The following is a 23086-nucleotide window of genomic DNA, read 5'->3' as shown; positions in this document are numbered from 1 at the left end:
AAAATAGCTGTTCCAGGCCTAGAATATGCCCTAATCTGCTTCTCTCTTCTTCCTATTCTTCTTTACAAAAAGCTTTCAGGAGTTTAGTGCTTCTCGAAGGGTGTTCATATGTATTGAACCTTGTCTTTGCACATAACACAAGCATAAATGTGTATTTTTTAATTATACAGCCATATAGTAGTATAGGGCATTTCTCTCATTCAGTGCAGAGTGTGGAGAGGCTTTGGGAATGAGTCAGTCACATACTGAAGGAAATTATTAACTGCAAGGCCAATGTAATTGGTTATGGAAACTGGAACATGCACACTAAATATAATAGGTGACTAAGAAGAAAAACAGGCATCATGAATATAACACCTGAACGATGTCCTAGAGAACTGGGTTCTGGATTTGTGCCTGTAATACAGTTTCTGATATTAAGATGCATTTCAGCTTCTACACCCAAGAAATACATGTGCTAAACCCCTAGTCTGATACTTCTGGCAGATATCACACCAGTGTGCTCCCCAACTATGGTCTACATTTTGAAGAATTAGATGTTAAAATCCAAGATGTTGTTTTAGGATGTAATATGTGAATTCACAGTTCTCATAACCCTGAAAAAAAGGCTGAAGAAATGATGAAGTACATTGCTATGAAATGCCTTACTTAATGCCCAGCTCTCCTTACTCACAAAAGGGGCAACAGAGCACTTAATTCCAGGACTAGGACTGTGAGTCACATGCTTACAGCCAAGCATACAAACATTAGGTGTAGTGTGGCTGCATTGCTTCTTTCTGAATTCCTGCAGAAATGTCTGGCTTATGGCTTGCTCAGAATAGCAAGAAGCTGACAGGTTACACACCACAAGTGATTGGTCCTCTCATTCATACTATTCAGTGTATTAATACATACCCATGATCCCAAATAGACAGGTAGAAAAGGCTCTTTCCTCTGTTGTAGGAAGAAAATAACCATTAAAGCAAACACATAAGGTGACAAGCCTCCCTCTTCAGGACGATCAACACAGCACAACTGTAAAAATAATGTGTCATTAAGGTCAATAAGTCATTAAGGTTTCAAGTGATACTGTGAAAAATACTCTTTTCATTACTGTTCAGAAGTCTGTCACATTAAGTACAGAAACTCAGACATCTTTAAGTTCTTATGAGATGGACTTTTTTGTGAAGGCTTGTGTATTTATTGGACTGATGTTACTACCATAGCATTTTCAGTGTAAGAACCATAGGATGCAGAGAGCATACAGCACATTTGCAAAGAATGACAACTCATTTTACATAGCTATAATAAAAGTAAAAAGTTTTTCAATCTTTTTCTCAAATCCTATTTTAATTGCAGGCACACAAAGTTTTGAAGCAAGCTATTTCAATTTGCAAGAGTTTTCATCTACATATAGCAACAAAGCAGCTTTTTCCTTTCATGTTTTTCATGATTGATTAAGTTTACAGGAAACTGGTAATTCCATTTCATATACATCCCTCTGACTTGTTTGGTAACAGAGCAGGATAGTTATGGTCTGCACAACACTGGCTGAAGCTCAAAATTCCACTTCTGAAGTTCAGTGGAACTTTTTAAAACACAAATGATAGTTGTATCACTTATAAAATTTACAAGTTATAAAAAAGATTATATATATCCTTTTTCCAACTTTTCCTAAACCACACCTACAGTCTTACCAGCATAATATCAATGTTGATTCAATATTTACTTAAAGCTGGGGGAATCCAAATGAGACTTACCTTTGCCCAGTACCTGAAGGCAACCACTAAAGGTACTACAGTAGGTTCCAGTTTTCCAAGTGTAGCCAAATGGTTTGTTGTCAGACAAGCATTCTCATTCCTTGCACTCACTTTACAAATAAGGCCACTAAAACCCAAAAAGAACAAAGTAAAAGATCTTGAAGGTTTTGTAAGAACAGCCATAGGTCAGGTAACATCTCACAAAACTGTGTAGCAGAAGGCTGTAAGGAAAGACTTAACAGCCTCTCAAAGATACCGTATCTACATTAAAAGAAGAGTGGAAAACCAATTTTATTTATGGTTAGGTTTAAAAGATAGGCATCATAATTCTCTGTAAAAGTGTTTCCAAATACAATTTAAGTATTTGTTTCTAACCACATTAATTCACTGAACTAAAAAAGTTATAGTACCAACTTCCTTCATGAATCAAAACCATCTTCCCATACCATTCCCATAAGAAAACTAGTTTCTATGATGTTTCCACAACACAAGAAATATTTTCAAATACTGAATGATCCAGGTAGCAGCAAATAACTGGTAATTTTTCTGTATCACTGGCTGCTTATAGAATTTTTCATTAATCTTAAGTGATATCCATTAAATGGGCAAAATAAAACATCTTTCATTTGTTCTCAAAATACTAGTGAAGCTAAGCAAGCTGATCTTGCCCTTACAGAAATCCATAATTTAATATGGTATCTACACTACCTATAAGGAAGGAAAGTTTCTGCATTAAGCAGTTATCCCAAATGGAAGGGTGGGTAAGGGTACATGCTGGAAGCCATAATGGTCGAAGGGATTGAGAAATACACAGCTGAGGACAGAACAACCCTTACCCTCTTATTCTAGGCTAGGAATGACTTGCCCATGAGTTAGTTTGTTTCAAGATCCATGGATATGTAATAATTTAGTACAGAAACGTCATTTTTCTGATGCTGGTACATATAATTTACATTGCTATATACTATTAGAACACACAAAGTGACAACCGAGACCTTTGCTTTTCTCTGCACACCACCACTGGTATTCTAGCATGGAAATCTGCATCAACTTCCGTAAAGGATTCTAGGTGGGAGAAAGAAAAAGAAGAAGCCACGTTAAGCATGGTGGTGACAAAAAATATGTTGAACTGGATGCAACTAGAGAAGTATAGCTAGAACCTCAACTTCTTAATATAATGACTAATTTTGAGACAAATAACAGCACATCTGATAAATTAATCCTGTCACTTTTAAAACAAGTTTTTCATGTGATGAGTATGGTCTATACTCTATGATAAGCACTGGTAAGAAAATACTCAAGAAAAAAGGAACTTCTCAAAATTCATATACACTGTATGTATAATTAAGTAGGTATATTTTGTTGAAGTGCTGGCTTCAGTAATCCAGGCATACAGACAGACCAATAACATCTATAAAAAAAAAAATTAGTGTAAGAGATGAAAGACACAGAACGTTATGTCAGTACTACACATAAAGAAAATATCGAAGTTTATTTTCCCTGGCAATCTAAAAATGCTCTGTGTAAGCACAGAACAGGCTTACTGGCACAATGTAATGTCTTCTTGCGATGCTTAATTTTTTATATTTTCCTCTTACTCTTTATATAGTATTCCAAATACAATTCAGCTACATTTTTATCTTAACTCTAAAAAGTAGAGATGCCACTGCAGTCTTCGCCAAACGAAGTTTACTGATCCAAACTGGCCTTTTTTTTTTTTTGAGGCCTTATTGTTTCACTCAGCCAGGTAGAAAGGAAACTATGAAACAATTTTAGATATTCAAGTCAGAAATCCTGAAATGACAAGGTCTTCTTGATGTTACCTAACCAGCTGAACACTTTGCTACTTTGAAAAACATCTTGTTTCTACCACTGGGGTACCTCAAACACCTAATGCTCTGTGCCTTTATCTTCTGACACACAGAAAAAGGCTTTGCATTAAATGTTAATTGCTTGCTTTCAAGACATGTTAGCGATCCTAACTTCTTATGGGATCTGGGTCTTCATTCTCCTAGTCTGGTTGAACAATAACCCCATTCTCAAAGACAATAATGGTCATTTGACCAGAGCAGAAGCAGCACATACAATGGGTGTGGGGGTGGCAATGAGAAAAATGTAGGTCAGTAAATATATGCATGTTTTATATACACGTTTGGAACCATACAGTCTGATTTCCCAACTGCAGGCATAAAGCAAGGCAAGAGAGTAATAAAGCTATTTTTTTGCAATCTGCATTTAAAAAGACAGAGTTTGCTTTCCATCTTTTCATTTTTTTTGCCTGCACGTGATTGAATTTGTTTAAGTGCATTCTTTTTTAAAGGTCTTAAACTTTACTTGCCTGTATTAATGCATAGAGTTGTATTCATTACCTGAAAAAAACCCCATGTGTCTGTGTGCAGCCATCTGTACATGGTCTCACTGTACTAACGGGCATGTGCCCATAATTATACAAAGAGAGACCACAACCTGACAGTATGTTACCAAGTTTCTGATCACGTTAGAAGAACTTAGGCTACTTTCTGTACTATACATAGCTAATAGAGTAGTCTTGGGGAAGAAAGGCAGCACAGTCTACCTTAAGTTTAATGACATCTTCACTTATAATGTAGAAGAAAACCTTCCAATAGGAATTTCTCATATCAACACAAATGATGGGACTTCAATAATCATAAAACTGAATATCAAATAGTTCTGTCAATGTATTATTTCCTGCAGTATTTTTAAGTCTGACTTCTTTCTAAAAAAAGAAGAGCATGTGGTTTACCTGTTCAGAGTTGGAATTCAACAATACTAAGCAGTAACAGTTTAATGCAATCGAGAAAGCAGCAACTTTTTCTTACCACTGTTCTGGAGACTTTCTTGCACAAGCAGGAGAACATCTGGTTGAGTCATCTGTCAATACAAGTAATAAAGCTGTTTTCATAGCTGTCAAAGTGGTGATTTCCCACAATTAAAAAAAATACAATTTAAAACATCGTCCATTAGGCCACTTTTGTTGTCTTCCAGAGAAGGCAGCAAGAAGGAAACAAAGTTACAGCATCTGAGAAAAAACTTCTTAGTCCTTGGCTATCCCTAAATTGTATCAAAAGAAACACAAACTGCTTATTTTTAAGAAAAACATAAAATCCTGAAGTAATTGTAAGTAATGCTATTTTTACCTCTATCACAGACTTTGTTGTGAGAAAAACACACCACCATAAATACTGTTTCACTGTGCTTAAATATGACTGCCTTCTGACAGTGGATCTACCTTATGTCAAAGATTGGAATCATAGCTTTGCTAAGTTATATGCACTTGAATAATTCTTTTTTTCTCTGCAACATTGCCATCTTTGTTTCTTAGAGGAAATGCAAAATTCTAACTAAGACTGCCAATTCAACTACAGCAGGAATAAGTTAGAGTACGGAATCAAAATTTCTTCACAGTCTTTCTTTTCCATGTTCAAGCACAAAGTTGTTATGCTAGTTGTTTCTATACAAATCAAGACTTTAAATTACTTCACATAGAAATGACATGATGGGTTCATGGCTGAAAAATAACCTAGCAATCGAACTCCAATGTGCATACATCGATACAGAAACAAGACCATGGAAGTGCTATTTATTCCAGATATAAGAGAAGCTAAATAATGACCTGCCTCATGGGACTTCTAGGAATACAGATGTTTGGAGTGTTTTTTTCAGAAGAAAGATTCAATAAAACAGAAAGCTGTATTATACTGCCTGACCACTACTGCTGTATGAAGCCAGGAATATTATTTTAAGACCATTTTAATGTGCTAGCTCTGTTTTACCTTATGCATTTTCATAAAAAGTGCTACCACCACACTGCAAGTTATATTTAAACAATCATCTACATAAAGTTGCAAACATTCAAACCCATTTAGACCTACTTAATAAAAGGGTCTTACTTACATTGGCAGGAAACTGGATATCTATGTTTATGTCTGAAGTTTTGAAACCAAATCTGCTATAGGAGGAGCCATACAATCTTAATGAGCACTCTGTAACAAAAAGAATTATACTGCATTTACTCTATACCTGATTTTAAATGTGCAGTAGCTACTTCACACCGTTGTCACTAGATCTTAAACCTACATCTAGTTTTGAGAACCACAGGAAATGAAGAAGGGTATTCTGACAGCACAGAACTGTGTTAGTAAATCCTGCCTTTCATGCTGTTGTTTGTAAAGGCTTTCATGAAGGTCAAATGCCCATGTCCTGTTCATCTTCACCTTTTACGACAGGTCCATTTGGGTCATGAGCACCATTGTAATTTAATTCTCTGATACAGGGTTATACTGTCACATGTCATTCAACAAACTAGGAACAAAATACACTGTTTTAGAACTTCGCTAGCCAAGATTTTCACTTTAAAAAACCCCAAACAGCTCATGAAGTTGGCATATCTAGCATCCAAAACAAATTGTAAATAATACCTGGCAATTTCTGATGCAGTAAATTTTCCATCACTGTTTTAATGCTGAGCCTTTCTTCTAGATCTTCCTTATTTAAACCAAACTCCTGCACTACATTTTCAATAGCAACACCAATCGCTTGTATCTGGGAAGGTGTTGCAGGAGGCAGAGCAGTCAGCAGCTGTTCTTCTTGCTTTTCCTTTAAAGATAGTAAGACTGATGTTTTAATGATTTTCTTGAGTTGCTTAATGTGCTAGAATTAATGCCTGCAACTCAACACAAGTAACACCACCACAGGTTTTCCAGATAATGGAAGTCATTCGAAGCAAGAACACCGAGTATGACATTGTGACAGGTATAAAAAATCAGATATTCCAGGAGGCTTCAGTAATGTGTATATATATACATGTATTTGGAACATTAAAAAAAGTCACCAATTCTTTCATCATCTGTTTACTGGGAAACAGCAGGATTTAAAGAGGAAGAAACAGAACACCTACAGAAGACAAATAGTTTTGTCCACTTCAAGGTGATTAAATAGAAGGTACAGAAGATATTTAATTAAAACAAGAAAGTAAAATTGAGATTATGCTGGAAGTTATTTTCATGTTATTGTTCAAAACAAACCTATTTTCCTTACAGATAAACAAGTCTGTAATACTGCACAGCTTCTTAACTTTTACACTATTTCTGAATTTACATCTTTACCCTAACTTATGTATTATAATTTCTAATATGCTATACCAACTGTATTTGCTTATTGCTACCCCCTCATTGCTCTAGACTTGATCAAAACTCTTCAGTGTTGAAATAGGCCAATGAAATATACTCTAAGAAGAATACACAACTAGTCTACAAGAATTACAGAACAGCAAAACAGAAGAGTCAGTTGGAACAAATTTTTTATCATACTTCAGTCAACAGTAACCGAATATTACTGAGTTATCCTTTAAATGAGGACTTCTTTTAATAATAATAGGCATGAACAAGTACAAATTAAATACCGAAGCCGAGGGTGAAGCAAAGCCCTGGTCACGAGTTTACTCTTTCTACCACTATCACCAAGTAGTGGTATTTTTAATAAGATTCAAACACAGTAGAAACTAAATGAGTAATGATTTTAGAAGCAGTGCAGTTTCATTGTTATTAGTAGGGTAAGGACAGTTTCATAAATCTGCATTTTATATTTTTTCTTGTCCTTAACTCACCTTCAGGCTTTTCTTGTGTCTTTTCTCTTTAATATGCTTATGAGCAAAAGCCACAGACTCAATCAAAACATCACATAATTTGCAGGTGTATTTTGCTGATGGGTAGCTTCGAGGCTGCTAAAATAAAGATAGTAAAAAACCTCTAAAATACAGAAAGATATCACCTTCATTTCATTCAATACCTTTGCTAAGTTGAATGCGTAATACTCTGAAATCTAGAAATACTCACTCTAGCTTTCCTAACTCCACATATCAAATACAATGCCAGAAGAATGGTTGTATCGGGTCAGTCAAGCCCAAGGCCTTGTCTTTTACAGTAAAAAATACCCAGTGCCCATGAAAGAATATATTAACCGAACAAACATACAATAAAACTTTTTTTTGGTTCACTGCTTCAGTATCTAGTGATCTGATGATACTGCTAACTAAAGGAGCAGCCATTTCTTGTGCTTAAATTGCTGCCAAACTAAGATTTACCAGAGTAAAAAACTCCAAAGGATAACCTGCCTTCTCTTGACAATTAGCAGCACCCACTTTGTACATTAAGTCAATTCTATAACTGGACTTCTTACTTACAGAAATTGCTCAAAGTGTACCCTCTATATTGTATTCACAGACAAAAGGAGAGGTCTATACAAGTAAAGACAGTGGCACCTTCTTCAGTCTATAAATGCTGTCTCGCTTCAATCGTTCTTCAGCTTGCTGCAACCCTAGAAGTTCTTTTGCCGACAGCACAGATTCATCTATGACTGGACCATCCACTTCATCTTGATCACACACATCTTTTCTAGTTCTTCTCAGTCTTCTTGGTTTCCTAAACTTCATTTCTTATAAAGAGTCATGAGAGCAAATATGTCAAGTAACTTCAGGATACCACACAGCATTTTGATTTTTTTTCTTTAATTACCATTCCACTAATGTGGGAGCCTAAAGATACAAATCATCTTTCCTGCATGGTTTCATCATCTGTTCTGTGCAAGTCTAAAAATAGTAAAAGCATGTACTTGTGTCATAACCTAATACCTTTGTTTCAAACTACTAAAAAAACCACTAATCTGTCCTATTGAAGGCATTGATGTTATTTAGATAGCTTTGATAAACAATTCTTTTGGCAAAAATTTAAAACTAAAGGCAATAGGTTTTACTGCCTAGTTGAGACATACCTGCATGTCATTATAACGAACAGGTAGAATACATCCAAAGATTTCAGGATGCCTGGTCAGGCTTAGGTAGATGAACAAGCTAGAAAGTGAACTGATCTACAGACCACTATGAATATCACAGAATTGGTGAGTGTAGATCAATCTTAATGATTTGTAAGAGCTAACAGCACTATGATGTAGCACTGCCACATCTTAACTGACACAGAACAATTTATTATCACCAGCAGTAATTGTCTGTTAATGTCACTTGCCTTCCAATTAAATCAGAATATAGATCAGTATTGCCTTCACATTATTAAATAGACCCAGCCCTATTGGCTACACAAGTCAATAAATAACGAACTTGTTAAGTATCTTCAGACATTGCTTAATAAAACTGTAAAACTGGCAGAATAAACAGGCTTAGAAAGCTTGTATGTTTACAGCAACAGTTCTGGAACAAATTAAAGTAAATATCACTTCTACTCTGCCATCATTTTGAAGCAGAAATTGCTACTGGTCCAAAGAATACCTGTAAAAATCACCTCAGGAATGAATATACACAGGACAGATTTTCACACATTACTTCAGGTCACACCTTACCTTTCACCTGAACAGCTATACAGGATGTCCAGATACATAGAATTTCCAAAGTTCCCTGCTTCCGAGAAAGTTTATGCAACTTCCTTAGGCTCCAAACCCCTTATTATAGCATGTTTTCATTTGTAATAATCACTTAGGAAAAAAAAAATCAAAACTGCTTTACCAAATACATTTACAAAGTTTCTTTTCCATGACCACTATTTTTGTCTCTAGTAATTGGCAAAGGGAAACAACCTGGTTGTCTATTTTCAACCAGTTGTTGAAACCAGTTCAATGATCAACCTGCATGTGCTGGTGGTATAAACAGGACCAGGACAAGAATGTTACGATTTCTTTCAGCAGCAGCACAAGTTTATTCTGGAATAAACAGCACTAAGGTTTAATAGGTTGCAGGGACAGTACTCCAAAGGAAGCTCTGAAGAGCAGAAACAAGTCTGAGTTTCTGAGCTTTACATATCCCTTCCATGTTTCACACTATCCTGTTCAAAATCCTAAAACCAGCCACAGTTGTTTGACTACATTTTTACTGGTCAGTGTAGATAGAACTTGGAGAAAAGTGTGTATTAAATGAATATCTTTGTAGGAAAGCATGTGACAACTACCTACTAACCAATTATTTCTGTTACCACTAAGTAACTTAAAAATTACAAAGTGAATCAATACTTCCGATATTTAGTACTTACAGCACTGACAATCTAATTATAGGTTAATGACTAAATAAAGGCAAGTTAAATTTTAAGCTCCTGCAGAAAAATCAGTGTCTCGGAGATTCCGTAAACTTCCTTATGAGCTACAGTAAAAGGGCATAAAGGAAAGGGACAACTGCACAGACGATTTCAAGTAAAAGGAAATGCTAAAAGAAACATTGTCAGTAATTGTTTGCTACTTAACATAGAATTAGAGATTTTGAAGGGACCTCAAGAAGGCAAGCTATGCCATACCTGTGCTTTGCAGCAGGATGAAATAAACTTTGGTCAGCCCTGAGCAATGCTCACACAACCTGTTCTTACAGGCCTTCAGGTACCTACTACGTGAGCTGCCTAGACAACCTCTCCAGTACTTCCCTAGCTTTACCATTAAAAACTTTCCCTTTAATCCTCATCTGAACCTTTCTTGCTCAATTTTAGGCCCATTGCTTTGTGTCTCTGTGGTAGGTTGATCTTGGCTGGATGCCAGGTGACCACCAAGCCACTCTATCGGTCCCTTCCTCGGCAGAACAGGGTGGTGAGAAAATAAGATGGGGAAAAAACCCAACTTGGTGGGTGAAGATAAAGGTAGTTTAATGAAGCAACAGCAAAAATTGTGCATGCAGAAGCAAAGGAAAACAAAAGATGTTATTCTCTACTTATCAGCAGGTCATGTTTAGCCACTTATATAGTGGTTGCTCTGGAAGACAAACATTGTAAATAATGAATGTCCTGCCTTCCTCCTCCTTTCTCTTAGCTTTTGTATCTGAGCAGACATCATATGGTATGGAATATCCTATTGCTCACTTTGGGTCAGCTGTCCTGGCTGTGCGTCCCCCCCCAAGATCTTGCCCACCCCCAGCCTGCTGGTGGTGGTAGTAGAGGTTGGAGAGGCAGCCTTGATGCTGTGCAAGCACAGCTCAGCAGCAGCCAAAGCACTGGTGTGTTATCACCGCCTTTACAGCTATGGACACAAGCACAGCACTGAGGGCTGCTGTGGGGCTTAGCCAGACCCAACGCATCTTTCCAACAGATGAGGCTGTAAGCCAGATATCCTACTTTGTAATAACTTTTCCTTCTTTATTTTTACAGTTGACATTCCTCCTTAAACAATGGCATTTGCATGTGTCTTTTGTATTTCATGCTATACGTAGGTCATTTCTCCAATTGTGCAAAGTTACATTAATTGACCTTCCTGCTTTCCTGCATTCCATTCCTACCAGCTCCATAGCATCTTAAAATTTAAGAGCACACAATTAAAAACCATGCTGTCCACTCATCATCAGTGTAACAAACAGTAGAATTGAACAGAGCAGAATCCCCATAGATGCTTGCTCAATGCTTCCTATAATTTTGACAAAATCTCTGGTAAGCGTTTTCTGAGTATAATTATCTAATCATCTCTGCAAGTCTCTTGTATTAATTCTATCTAGAGAATTTTTCTCTAGTTTACTTACAGAACTGTCACACAACAGTGTCTAAAGTACTACAGTACTACTATTAGCAGTATCTACTAACTGCTTCTCCCATGTCTACAGGGGATTGATCACTATGTTAAAGAAATTATTTAGAAGGACTTGGCATACTTTTTTCTTGATAAAACTATGTTTACTGCTACTTATCTCTTTGCTGCCTTTCAAATACTTATAGCAGGTTACATTATTTGCTTGAGAATGGTTTCCCCAAGATTAAAGTTGCATACCATTTTTTAATTCCATTTTTAAGAGGCACTTGCCCTTTGCTATATGCCAGTAGCTCACTTCTGAATAAATTCACAAGTATGCTTGCCAGTGGTTCCAAAAAACCTACTTCAGTGAGTTCCTGAAGTTTCACAGAAAAAAGTTCATTATAGCCAGCAAATTCAAGACAAAACTTGTAAAAGCATTCTACTCTGTTCTCTCCTCATCTGAGGTTGAGCTTAAGTGTGCAACTTACTTCTAACAGTGAGAAACACTGGGCACCTGCTCACAGTTTACCTTTTTAGTGACAGCTAATATCAAGGGAAAGGACATTTAACTCCTGGATTTTCTGGCATCAACCAGCAATAACTTTACTTCTCAGCTGGGGGGTAGCCAGAGCAATACTGTCTTTGGTCCTCAGTCTGAACTAAAACAAGACAGACCTCTTGTTAACAGGCAATTGTTCCATGTTAGCAGCACCTCATCTGCACCTTAGTCTTTCTTAGTTTGTCTAATTATTCTCTTCTTTAAAGTTTCCTCTTTCTGCTTTGATCTACTTACATTTCCTTCTAGTACTCGCATGCAATGAAGATCTTAGGACACTGATCACTTTATCCTCCTTTAGCCTGTTCTCCCTTGCATTTCAATACATAGGGCTTCTAGTCTCATTATTAGTAGCAATTGCCCATAGAGAAGTTCAATATGCATGGACAATTAGTTTTGTGTTACTGCTATATTACTGTTGCTAGTACTAAGTTCTGGCAGTACCTATGGAGCATACTTTTCAATCTTCATGAAGATACGTTGTTACAGACCTCACAACTCAAAAATCTTACCATGTTATCAACTTAACTGAAACACCCCTTACCAGCCTGACATATTCAGTCAAATCGTACCTAGAAAACTGCAAACAGGGACACTACACAGATGTTGCAAACCTACTGACTCCTACCACTCATAAACTAACTTACAAAGCCAACAACATTTATAAAGCAAGTTCTGTATCATTTGCTGTAACAACTTGTGTAGAGTGCTACAGTATAGTCAATAGTTTGCAATATGGACAGAACAAAAATGATTTTTTTTGCTTTAACAGTGAATCTTGACATTTCACTTTTCAGTAACAGATAAAGCTACTTTACTGGACAGCTACGTAAAACCAAGCATGTTGATTACCAGAGTTTCCTTTCTGCGTGTCTGGCACGTCTTCACTCATTAAGTCTTCCTGAACTTGTCGTCTTACATTTCTGTTTCCTGCACCTTCAACTTCATGCAAAGAGTCCTTTCTTGTCCTGCTATGCACAGGAAACCAGGCAACAGATTTGTACTCTCTCCAACTGTCAGAAGTACCATGATGGTCATCAGATACCCACTTCTTCATTTGGTCTCTTTGGGTATCATTTGACTTTGACCCTTGACTGCAAGTCATGTTTTTGAGTGAATATGGGCTATTCAAAAAACTATGTAGCCCTCGCCTGGTACTGTTTCCGCAATAAACCGGTGTTCCCTTTTTCTTCTGCAGGCTAGTATCCTTTTTATTGCTACGTCCATTTCCGTATTCATCCATGACTTGGTAGACTTTCTGCAAGGGACTTCCTTTTAATTCTTCTTGATGTGGAATTTCCTGTTCTTTACCTTGTTTGGCAAAACAAGGTTTTGCAGCTTCTCCCATAGTTATTGCTGTTCAATTTAGCGATTCCACCTAGAAACTAAAAACTTTAAAAGTTGTATTTTAAAATTCATCAAGTGATAAACACTGGTTATTGTTTGTTATGGAAAACTCAACAATCAAAGCCCTAGTTCAGCATACCATAAAGGCAAGCAAGTCTTGGTTGAAAGCAAAATTTGCTCCAACCAAACTCAGCTAGGTTTCTTCTCTTAAAATGTCTAACACCTATGGGTGGATCACAAAATGCAGACACAGCCTATGTCTTTTTTGGACATTAAGGTGTCGCAGTTTAACCCCAGATGGCAACTTAGTACCACGCAGCCACTCACTCACCACTGCCCCCCCACCCCCAACCCCCTGCCAAGGGATGGGAAGAATAATTAGAAAAGATAAAACTGGAGGGTTCAGACAAGAACAGTTTAATAATTGAAATAAAAGAAAATAAATAAACCCCAATAATAATAATAATAGTAACAACAACAACTGTAATGAAAAGGAGGGAGAAGGGGAGAGGAAAAAAAATCCAAAGGGGAGAAGGGAAAAGACCAAGTGATGAACAATACAATTTGTTCACCTTCTGCTGGTCAATGCTCAGCCAGTCCTCAAGCAGCAATTGGTTGGCCTTGGCCAGCTCGCCCCGGTTTATATACTTAGCATGATGTTATGTTCTATCGAGTGGAATATCTCTTTGGCTAGTTTGGGTCAGCTGTGTCCCCTCCCAGCTTCTTGTGCCCCTCCAGCCCTCTCGCTGGCAAGGCCTGAGAAACCAAAAACTCCTTGACTTGGTACAGACATCAGCCAGCAACAACCAAAACCATCCGTGTGCCATCAACATTGTCCTCACACCAAATCAAAACCACAGCACCGTGCCTGCTACTAAGAAGAAAATTAACTCTGTGCCTGCTGAAACCGGGGCATAAGGACAAGTAACTATTCAAAGTCCACATCAGAGTCTCCACTCAGTATAGGAAAGCTTTGAAAGAATGACTGAGGGGACTCTGTAGTATGTAGAATATGTAGGAAGCAATAACAAGGATGGCCCCAAAACCGTTCTACATCATCTGAATGTTCCCCTTCCTGCACAGTAGACACCGTTCACCTTGTTAAGAATGAAAATTGTGATCAGAGATAGAGATGTAGAAGCTGAGTAGCAATCTGTCTGTCAGGCAAATATGATACAATGATTAAGAAACAATGCTGCACTCCCAGTGCACTCCGAATGTTTTACTTAGACCAGCATTCTGAGGTCTCATGTTACTCAGTATCAAGCACTCGTATTTCAAACTATTTTAGTATTCTCTTATTCTCCAAAAGATCTGGGGTACCAATGCGCCCCTCCTGCCCCAGTCACATCCATGTTCGTAGTGTAAAGCATTTCCAGGGAGCTGTAACTCCAATGTTAGCATAAACCTGTGTGGATTGTGAAAGGGGGGGTTAGCTGGAAGAATCCAGCTAAACACAAGTAAGCAGCAGCGGTCACAACACTGAATATCGTATGATCTAAATACAGCCACATACAACCAACCCAAAAAGGTTATCTCTTTCAAAAGGCATATCCGAGCTTAAGGGTGCAGTGAAGGCTGTAGGGCATTTACAAGAAGCACTTAAACTGCAGGAAATGCCCTTCTGTTGCCGTGAATATGCAAACAGGCTACCTGATTTTCTTAAAATCTCTTTTAAAGTTCTGCAAGCCCCAAAGGCACCCTCGGGGACCTCAGTGGCTGCTTTCTATAGGCTTGAGGCTTTTGGTGTTTATGGCCCACTTAAGGAGAAGAGGTTTTCTGCTCTTGCAGGGGTGACAAAGCAGGCAGGGCTCCTGTCCTGAAGACCGAGTTCAGGAGCCCGAACGCCGCACGGCCGTGGCACCGCAGCGTTCCGGCCGAGCCGAAAGAAGTTTCAAACGCTCAGAGTGAACTTGCTTCCTATTCCAGGAGGGAAACTTCGTCAAACCCGAGTCTCGGAGCAGCCTAAGCCCAGCCCGTTCCAGAGCCGCTCCCGGACGCGGCGCCCCCGGCCCGCCACCACCCGGGCTGCGACAGGCGCCCCGCGGGGCTCCCGGCGGCGGGGGGCTCTGCCTGGCGGGGAATGCCTGCGGCAGCGGCGGGACCCCGCACGGCGCCCTGCGGCACCCCGAGGGCCCGCAGCGCCGGCCAACGCGCCGGCGGGACCCCCGCGGCGGCGTGACGGCACCCGCCTCCGTCACCGCCGCGCAGGAAACGCGCTGCCCGGGCCGGGGCTCCCCTGCTCCCACGCGGCAGCGCCCGGCCCCCTCCTTCGGCGCTCGCCCCGGCTGACGGAGGCCCCCGCCCCGCTCCCGCCTCCCCCCGCACTATCCCTAGGGAACGGCCTAGGGAAGGGCAGCCAGGCGGCCGCTGCAGGGCCGCGGCCCGGACTGCGGCACACCAGCCCCCCGCCCCGCGCAGCCCGACAGCCCGCGGGCGCAGGAGCGGGCGGGCCGCGATCCAGGCCCAGGCGAAGGGGGGAGGACGCCGGGGAGCGCCGCCGGCTGCCGGGGACAGGCTCGCCTGGCCCCCACCTGCCGAGAGAAGGGCACTCACCGGCTGCCGAAGGCCCGCCTGCCACCGTCACCCGGCCATTGTGCGGCGGCGGAAACGACTCCGATCCCTTCGCTCGGCCGATCCGCCCGGGTCTTCCGGCAGCCGGAGCGCGGCCCCGCCCGCCGCCGGGGCGTGGTGGGCCCGGCCCGGCCTTCGTGACCGGCGGGGGAAGCCTCATGCCGGGGCTGGCCGGGCGGGAGGGGCCCGAGCCGGCGTCCGCCCGCGGGGAGCGGGGCCCGCAGCAGCCCCATCCCCAGCGCGGGTCGGCGGGCAGGCGGGCTGCCGGCGGTGGGGGCGTGATGCCGCGGCCGGCCCTGCCAGCGCGGGTCCCTCGGGGGGTGCGGGAAGCGCCTCGCCGTAGCTGGGAGAACGCGGCGAGCAGCGTCCCGTGGAGCCCGGCTACGCTGGTGAGGCTGCTTCGTGCGCTGCGGCCCTCCCGGGAGCGCAGCGGTGAACGCACGGGTTCGGCGTGAGCGATGGCGGAGGCGGCGCGGCGCGGTGCGGTGCGAGCGGCTGCTGCGGAGCGACCCTCGCCCGCCCCGCCCGCCGGGGCGCCGCTGGGTGCCGGGCCCAGCCCCGTGTCACACCAGCCGCCCCGGTGGAAGCGGCTAACTAACGTTCAGAGCAATTGATTCACCATAGACAAGCACACGAATTACAGCAAGTGGGAAAAGGCGGGGCAGGTGGGGAAGCAGACACAGACCTGGCTTCCTCTAGAGGAAAAGCTTGTACTCCCCTTACTATTGGATTAAGTAACCAGTGTATTTTGTGAATACTGCTTGCACCTGCTCAGCCTCTTCCACTTACAGCTTCCTCATGTTCCTGTTTGCCCTCTTAGTTACTTAATTTCTGCCCAGCTCAGGAAAGTCTCTTCCTACTGCTGCTTTGCTTCCATCACTATGGGAAAGAGGCGCTTTTAAACCACTGCATGAGATGGTCCTTGTAAGAATTCATCTCCCCACCCCAATCCAGACCTCCTCAGCAAAATGTGTGAAAATATATGGATTTTGAAGGGAGGTAAATAGCAGAGACTTCCCAAAATTACTTACGTTACCTCTCAGAGACAGGGCGTTACGGGTTTGTAGCCTGGTGCTTAGCATGAGCACTTCAAAATTACTTTTGCTTTCCCCTACGTGACCCCTTCAAAATAAGAAAAGCCTCCTGGCAAGATACTCTCTGGCAAGGGCCTGTCATGGAAGGATAGCTTAACTTACCAAAACGACTGCTGTGAGCAGATGTGGCTGGGTGCCAAACACAGAAAGTTTCTGAGCCCTGTCCTTCCTCCTTCCGTAAAACTGTTTGAGTGGCTGCAGGCTCTGCACATTTCGTGTCGTATTGACTGTGGTGGGTCAAACAATGTTTGGTTTTATGGAAGTTCCTCACCAGCACACCCATGCAAGACTGCCTCCTGTTATTTTTATGAAACTAAAATTCCTGTTGTTTTTGTGAAACTCTCGGATTTCAACTAGGTGGATAATTGTATGCTCAAAGACTAGCAATTTCTATGATCAGACAAATACAAGAGGAAGTGAGCTAAAAGGGTCATATGTCCTAAATACCATGATACTTGGAAGAGCCAAACTTTGATTAGCTGAGATTTTTTCTAAATGGTTAGCATGATGACCCGATTAGCTTTTGTGAGGAAAAGTAAACTTAGCAGACCAAATACAAATCTACTGAAAGGGGAAAGAGAATTAGCAGATCTTGCTAAATTTGCCGTGAAAAAAAGAAAATGAGAGAAATTGAAAAATATTAAAGAAATACAACTCGCTAGACCAAATAACATGAGACCATATAAATTATAAGGCTGACCTTAATGAACAAATCACAGAATCTTATTTTATTTCTGAAGACATGCATTCTTTGGAATGTCTTGAGTGTGGATCTTGAATCTGCCAGACTTCTTGCTCCATCTTAAAGCAAGTTGTTACATTTCCAGTTTCTCTGTAGCTACTTTTATTTAGCTCAAACAAGTATTTAGTACATCTTTTATATAGGTGGGGGTTTTTTTGGGGGGTGGGGTGGGTGGGTGGGGGTTTGTGTGCTGTATAACACACACTGCTTTCTTTTAGGAAAGCTTGCCCATCAAGAAAAAAAAAAGACTGAAGTTTTCTGTGAGATAAACTGGCCCAATCTGGGGACAGAAACCTGTCATACTGGTGCTAATGGGTTTGGGATTGCCAGGCATAGGTGTGGTAGGAAGCAGAGGTGGAGTGCCTGTTTTTGCTATGACTCAGCCATCTCTTGGAGCCCCACCCCATACCTATTGACTTTGACACCTCAGCATTTCACTGTTGCAACACTTTACAACTTGAAAAGCTAAGTATTGAAAATGTTGCTGCCTGTTTGCGTCTGTGGAAGACAGCATCCCTTTGCAGCTAAGTCACAAAACCTGTCTGCCAGATACTTTAAGGTGAGATTTTCCTGAATGCAGTGGAGCTGACCCATTTACACTGGAAAAGAGCTTGGTCCAGCAATACCTTGCCCCAGTTCAGCAGCCCAGATGGTTTTGCCTCTACTCTGCCAGCTGGCTTCTTCTGTCACTGTAGCCCCTGCCCCAGAGCGTTTTTCACCACCTGTGAGTCAGTTTAGAGATAAAATACTGGCCATTTTTCTCTTCAGCAGTATCTAAAGCCAACTGGATGGCTTTCACTTCTGCAAGCTGACTCAATTTAAGTTTTCCTTCAGCAGTTTCTGCAACTTGTTTTGTAGGACTCCGTACAGCAGCTTTCTACCCTTGGCATTTTCCCACAGTATGACAGGATCCATCTGCAAACAGGGCATACTGCTTTGTGGTTTTCGTAATTTATTTTACAGTGGGGCTTCTTCAACATGTGTTACCTTCTTTGACAACACTGAAGTTTCAGCCCTCTGCCTGGTCCATGACCAGTCATGGCAGGATTCCTGGACAGTCAAGGTTTCCTGTTTGAACTTGTTGCATTACCAGGGCAGCCCATTTAGTACATGTAGCATCAGTTGCTCGATGAGTAGAGGGGACCCTCTTTGAACATCCACCCCAGCACAGGCAACTGAGGGGCCAAAAGGAATTGTGCTGCAGTACCAACTATTTCTGAAGTGGCTCAAATTCCTCCATGTGCTGCTAATGCTTCTTTTTCAGTTGGAGGATAATGGAATTCAGATCTCCAGCTCCAAAGCCCTAGAGGTTGACTTTGAGTCTCTCCAGGTGCTTTCTGCCAGAGGCTCCAGGTGGGGCTGTTATCCCTGGCTGAGATGTAAAGCACATTTTTCACATCTTGTCCTGTGTGGACTAGCCCAAATGCTGCATTAACTGTCTCCTGTTTAGTTTGTTCAAAGGCTCAGGGACCCATTCAAAGTCCTTCTTCTTCCAGGTCACTCAATAAAGAAGGCTTATGATCAGACTATAACCTGGAATATACCTTCTCCAAAACCACACATCTAAGAAAGCTTATGTTTCTTTGTCTTAGTAGAGATATAGTTATTTTATTGATCACATCTACTGGGAGATGATGATGCCCATCTTGCCATCTTATTTCTAAAAACTGGATCACCTGTGCATGTCCTTTGACCTTGCTTTGCTTTATAGCAACACCACCTTTCAAAAGAATCTGGATTATTCTTCTCTCCTTCTCAAATGCTTTCTGCATGGTATTGCCCCACAAGTGATCTCACCAATGTACTATAGGTGTTGGCAAGCACCACCCTGTTCCAGTGCAGTCTGTAGCAGTCCACGGCAGATGGTAGGGCTGTGTTTCTACCCCTGGGGCAGTCGATTCCAGGTGTACTGGATGCCCCTCCACATGAAAGCAAACCATGGCCTGCACTCTGCTGTCAAAGGGGTCAAGAAAAATCCATTAGTGGTACCACTGGCTGCATACTGTTTGATGGCCTTTGACTCCAGTTCATATGGGAGTTCTTGCATGTCTTGCATGGCAGCACTCAGTGGCAATGTGGCTTTGTTCAGGCCACAGTAGTCCACTGTTAGCTTCCACTCTCTGTTAGATTTTTGCACTGATATATGGGACTATTAAAGGGCGAATGAGTCTTACTGGTCACTCCTTGGCTCTCCAGTTGTTTGATCAGCTTATGGATGGGAACCAGGGAGTCTCCACTGGTATGGTATTGTCACTGGTGCACTGTCATGGTAGCAATATCTACTTGCTGTTCTTTAACTTGCAGCAGCCCCACAACAAATGGATCCTCTGAGAGACCAGGCAAGATAGACAGCTGTTTAATCTTCTCCATACTCAAGCTGGCTATACCAAAAGCTCACCGGTATCTTTTTGGGTCCTTGAAGTACACTCTGCTGAGGTAGCCTATGCCAAGGATACATGGAGCCTTCAGACCAGTCACAAGAGGATGCTTTTGCCACTCATTCCCAGTTAGGGTTACCTCAGCCTCCAACACAGAGAGTTCTTGGAATCCCCCCATCACTCCAGAAATGCAGGTGTATTCTGCCCCTTCGTAATCTGATGGTATTAGAGTAAACTGTGCACCAGTGTCCACTGGAGCTTTATACTCCTGTGGGGCTGATGTTCCAGGCCATCGAACCCAGACAGCCCAGAAAACTCAGCTGTCCCTTTCCTCCACCTGGCTGAAGGCAGGGCCCTACTATTTGTGGCTGGAGTCTTCATTACTTGATTTTTGTAACTGAAAAACAGAAGTCCCTTCATCAGGGTCAAAAGTATGATCAGCCCTTCTGCTTTGCCCAACAGACACTGTAGCAGTAATTTTCCTGGATGCCTTTTGGCCGTTGTTTTTCCTTGCAGAATCTGTACATGAGCTTCTAGTCTCTGGATGGGTTCACCATCCCATTTTCCCATGTCCTCCCCCTGGTGATGCAGGAAGAACCACAGGGTTGCAAGTGCTGTAGGCCACCAGTACCCTCTCCCTTGGACAGAAAATGTCTGGCTTAATAGCTGAGACACTGGTTGGTGTGGGTGAGGAAGACCTATTCTTATTAGACTGCTGGGACAACTTTTGGGTCGGTTCCTTCACAGCTGAGATGCAGGCCCACAGGGAGGAAACAAGATTATCTTTGTATTCTTGGAGTTACCTGGCCAATGCATTCGTAGCTGGTGCCTCCATATCTGTCCAGATCGTCATTGTCAGGGTGCCGACATATGACATAGGTGCACCTTGTATCAAATTTTGCCACATGCACGGGGTGCACCAGATTTCGTCTGGGTCTTTGGACGCCTGATTGTTACCCAGGTTGTTATAGATCTCCTCCGCCACAGCTAATTCTCTCAGATACTGGATACTTCCCTCAACGGTGGTCCATTTGCTTTGGGAATTTGCAGGTTCTTCCTTGAAGGGATACTGGTCCTTCACGCTTGACAGGAGTCACCGCCAAAGACTGAGGACTCCTGCCCTTTTTCCAATCCCTTTGTCAATGGCCTTATCTTTAGGAAGGGATCCCAGCTGCCAGGCTTCCTTACCCTCTAATTCCTGACTGTTGGCCTTGATATCCCAGCATTGGAGTCACTAGCTGAGAATTTGTTTGCCTTGTTGACTGCTAAAATCTTTTCGTGTATCTCACAGGTCACTTAGGGATAGGAATTGGGTGCTTTCTGTCTCATTTATGATCTCAGACTCTTGCTTCCTCTGTTCTGTGACTGCTCTGTGGCAGAACAGTCTACCCCTTCTGGTTCTTTCTCCTGTTCCCTGTTAGGAGAAGCGTCTTCATCCCTTACTAAATGAGTTGACTTCTGATTCCGTAGGTTTTTTTAATTGTAGGGGTGACTGGTACAGTTTCTGGTTTAGCCACAGTGTCTGTTGGTATGTTTTCAGATCCAGAGACCCTCTTTTCTTCTTGAGGGCACTGCATAATATCGAGTAGAGTTTGGTAGGTGCTGGCCAGGCCCCAGCACGCTGCAGTAAGTTGTACCTCCTTGAAATAACCAGGGATTTATTGCCCCCCCGACCCCCCCCCCCCCCCCCCCCAAGTATGCTATCACTTCATCAGAATCCTGCACTTGTTTGGGAGTGAAGTTCCAGACCACCAGAGGTGAGAAAAACAGAAGTTTTCTAGATATCTGCCCATATTTTCCCACATGCCTTGCCACCCATGACCACCCTGCCGCAGGGCCTGGGTCATATTCTCAAATAGCTTGTTAATCTTAGAAAAAGCCAGAACAGTATTCCTAAGAAGTACCAGTAGAAGTATTTTAACTGCCTAAGGATGTTCAAAATACTGATAAGCTATTATAACGAAGGAGAAAACATCAAAGAAGAAGGTGGTGAAGGTGCCATTCTGTATTTGCTCCCCAAAAATCCCCTCAGAGCAAGAAGTGCTGTTGTTAATTGTCTCCATCAGATGGTACCTGAAGTAATGTACAGTACAGTAATGGCTTCAGCACAGTCCAAATAACCAGGCTGATCTTGAGGCCAGTGTTTTGATAATAGATCTCCCATGCAAAACACCACTAAGCACTACAGAGCACAGCAAAATGCAAAAGCCAACACCAATCTGCAACATGGACAGCAAAAAAAAAAGACCATGGCACAGATCAGATAAACTAATATAGGGAACAGATGAATCGGTATCATGATCCACAGCTGTTAACAGATATAAATCTCTTCTAACACACTCTGGTCAAATTTCTGTTATTATCTCAAACCCTTTGTGTCCCACGTTGGGTACCGAAAAGGACTGTTGTGATTTAACCCCAGCCAGCACCTAAGCACCACGCAGCTGCTCACTCACTCCTTGCCCCCAGTGGGATGGGGAGAGAATCAGAAGGGTAGAAGTGAGAAAAATCATGGGTTGAGATAAAAACAGGTTAATAATTAGAAATAAATAATGATAGTAATAGTAAGGAAAAGAGGGACAGGGACAAGGGGAATAAAGCAAGCGAGAGAAAAATAGAACCCAAGAAAAGACAAGCGATGCAAATGAAAACTGCTCACCACCAATCCACCAATGTTCAGCCCATCCCTAAGGAACGCCCCCCCCGCCCCAGTAACCTTCAGTTTTATTGCTGAGCATGACGTCACATGGTACGGAATATCCCTTTGCTCAGCTGGGGTCAGCTGTCCTGGCTGTGTCCCCTGCCAACTGCTTGTGCTCCCCCAGCCTGCTGGCTGGTGGGGAGGGGTGAGGAGCAGAACAGCCCTGGCTCTGTGTAAGCGCTGCTCAGCGACAATGGAAACGTCCCTGCGTTACTAACACTGTTCCTAGCACAAATGCAAAACATAGCCCCACACTAGCTACTATGAAGAAATTTAACTCTATTCCAGCCAAAACCAGTACACCCAGTCAAAATCCTGGATGTTCACAATTCTTTGACCGAGCTGCTCAAACATGGATTTATTAGTGGGGAGCCACCTAATGAAAATTTCCAGATGTTAAAAATGAAGTGATTCAGAACTAGCCAGAGAGGGCATAATGCGAAGGAGGCCT

General features: G+C 42.2%; 1 protein-coding gene across 5 annotated transcripts in view; it reads right to left on the bottom strand.

Moving 5' to 3' along the window:
• Positions 1-15800, bottom strand: part of TUT7 (terminal uridylyl transferase 7) — a 42465-nt gene extending 26665 nt beyond the window's left edge. The window contains exons 1-10 of one of the 5 annotated variants that reach the window (XM_056323767.1): positions 15703-15800; positions 12652-13184; positions 8020-8192; positions 7366-7482; positions 6179-6356; positions 5655-5743; positions 4580-4631; positions 2735-2804; positions 1740-1866; positions 895-1014 (exon numbers count right to left, since the gene is read on the bottom strand). In XM_056323767.1, the coding sequence (XP_056179742.1) occupies positions 895-1014; positions 1740-1866; positions 2735-2804; positions 4580-4631; positions 5655-5743; positions 6179-6356; positions 7366-7482; positions 8020-8192; positions 12652-13147 (1422 nt within the window). In that variant the 5' untranslated portion in view covers positions 13148-13184; positions 15703-15800. Of the gene's footprint in view, positions 1-894; positions 1015-1739; positions 1867-2734; positions 2805-4579; positions 4632-5654; positions 5744-6178; positions 6357-7365; positions 7483-8019; positions 8193-9110; positions 9243-12651; positions 14977-15702 lie in introns of those variants that run through there. The other 4 variants (XM_056323768.1, XM_056323770.1, XM_056323769.1 and 1 more) reach the window with 4 other exon arrangements.
• Positions 15801-23086: the final 7286 nt, after the last annotated feature.

The sequence above is a fragment of the Falco biarmicus genome, chromosome Z, assembly GCF_023638135.1.
Source record: "Falco biarmicus isolate bFalBia1 chromosome Z, bFalBia1.pri, whole genome shotgun sequence".
Taxonomy (NCBI): Eukaryota; Metazoa; Chordata; class Aves; order Falconiformes; family Falconidae; genus Falco; species Falco biarmicus.
This window is presented reverse-complemented; position numbering and strand designations above follow the sequence as displayed.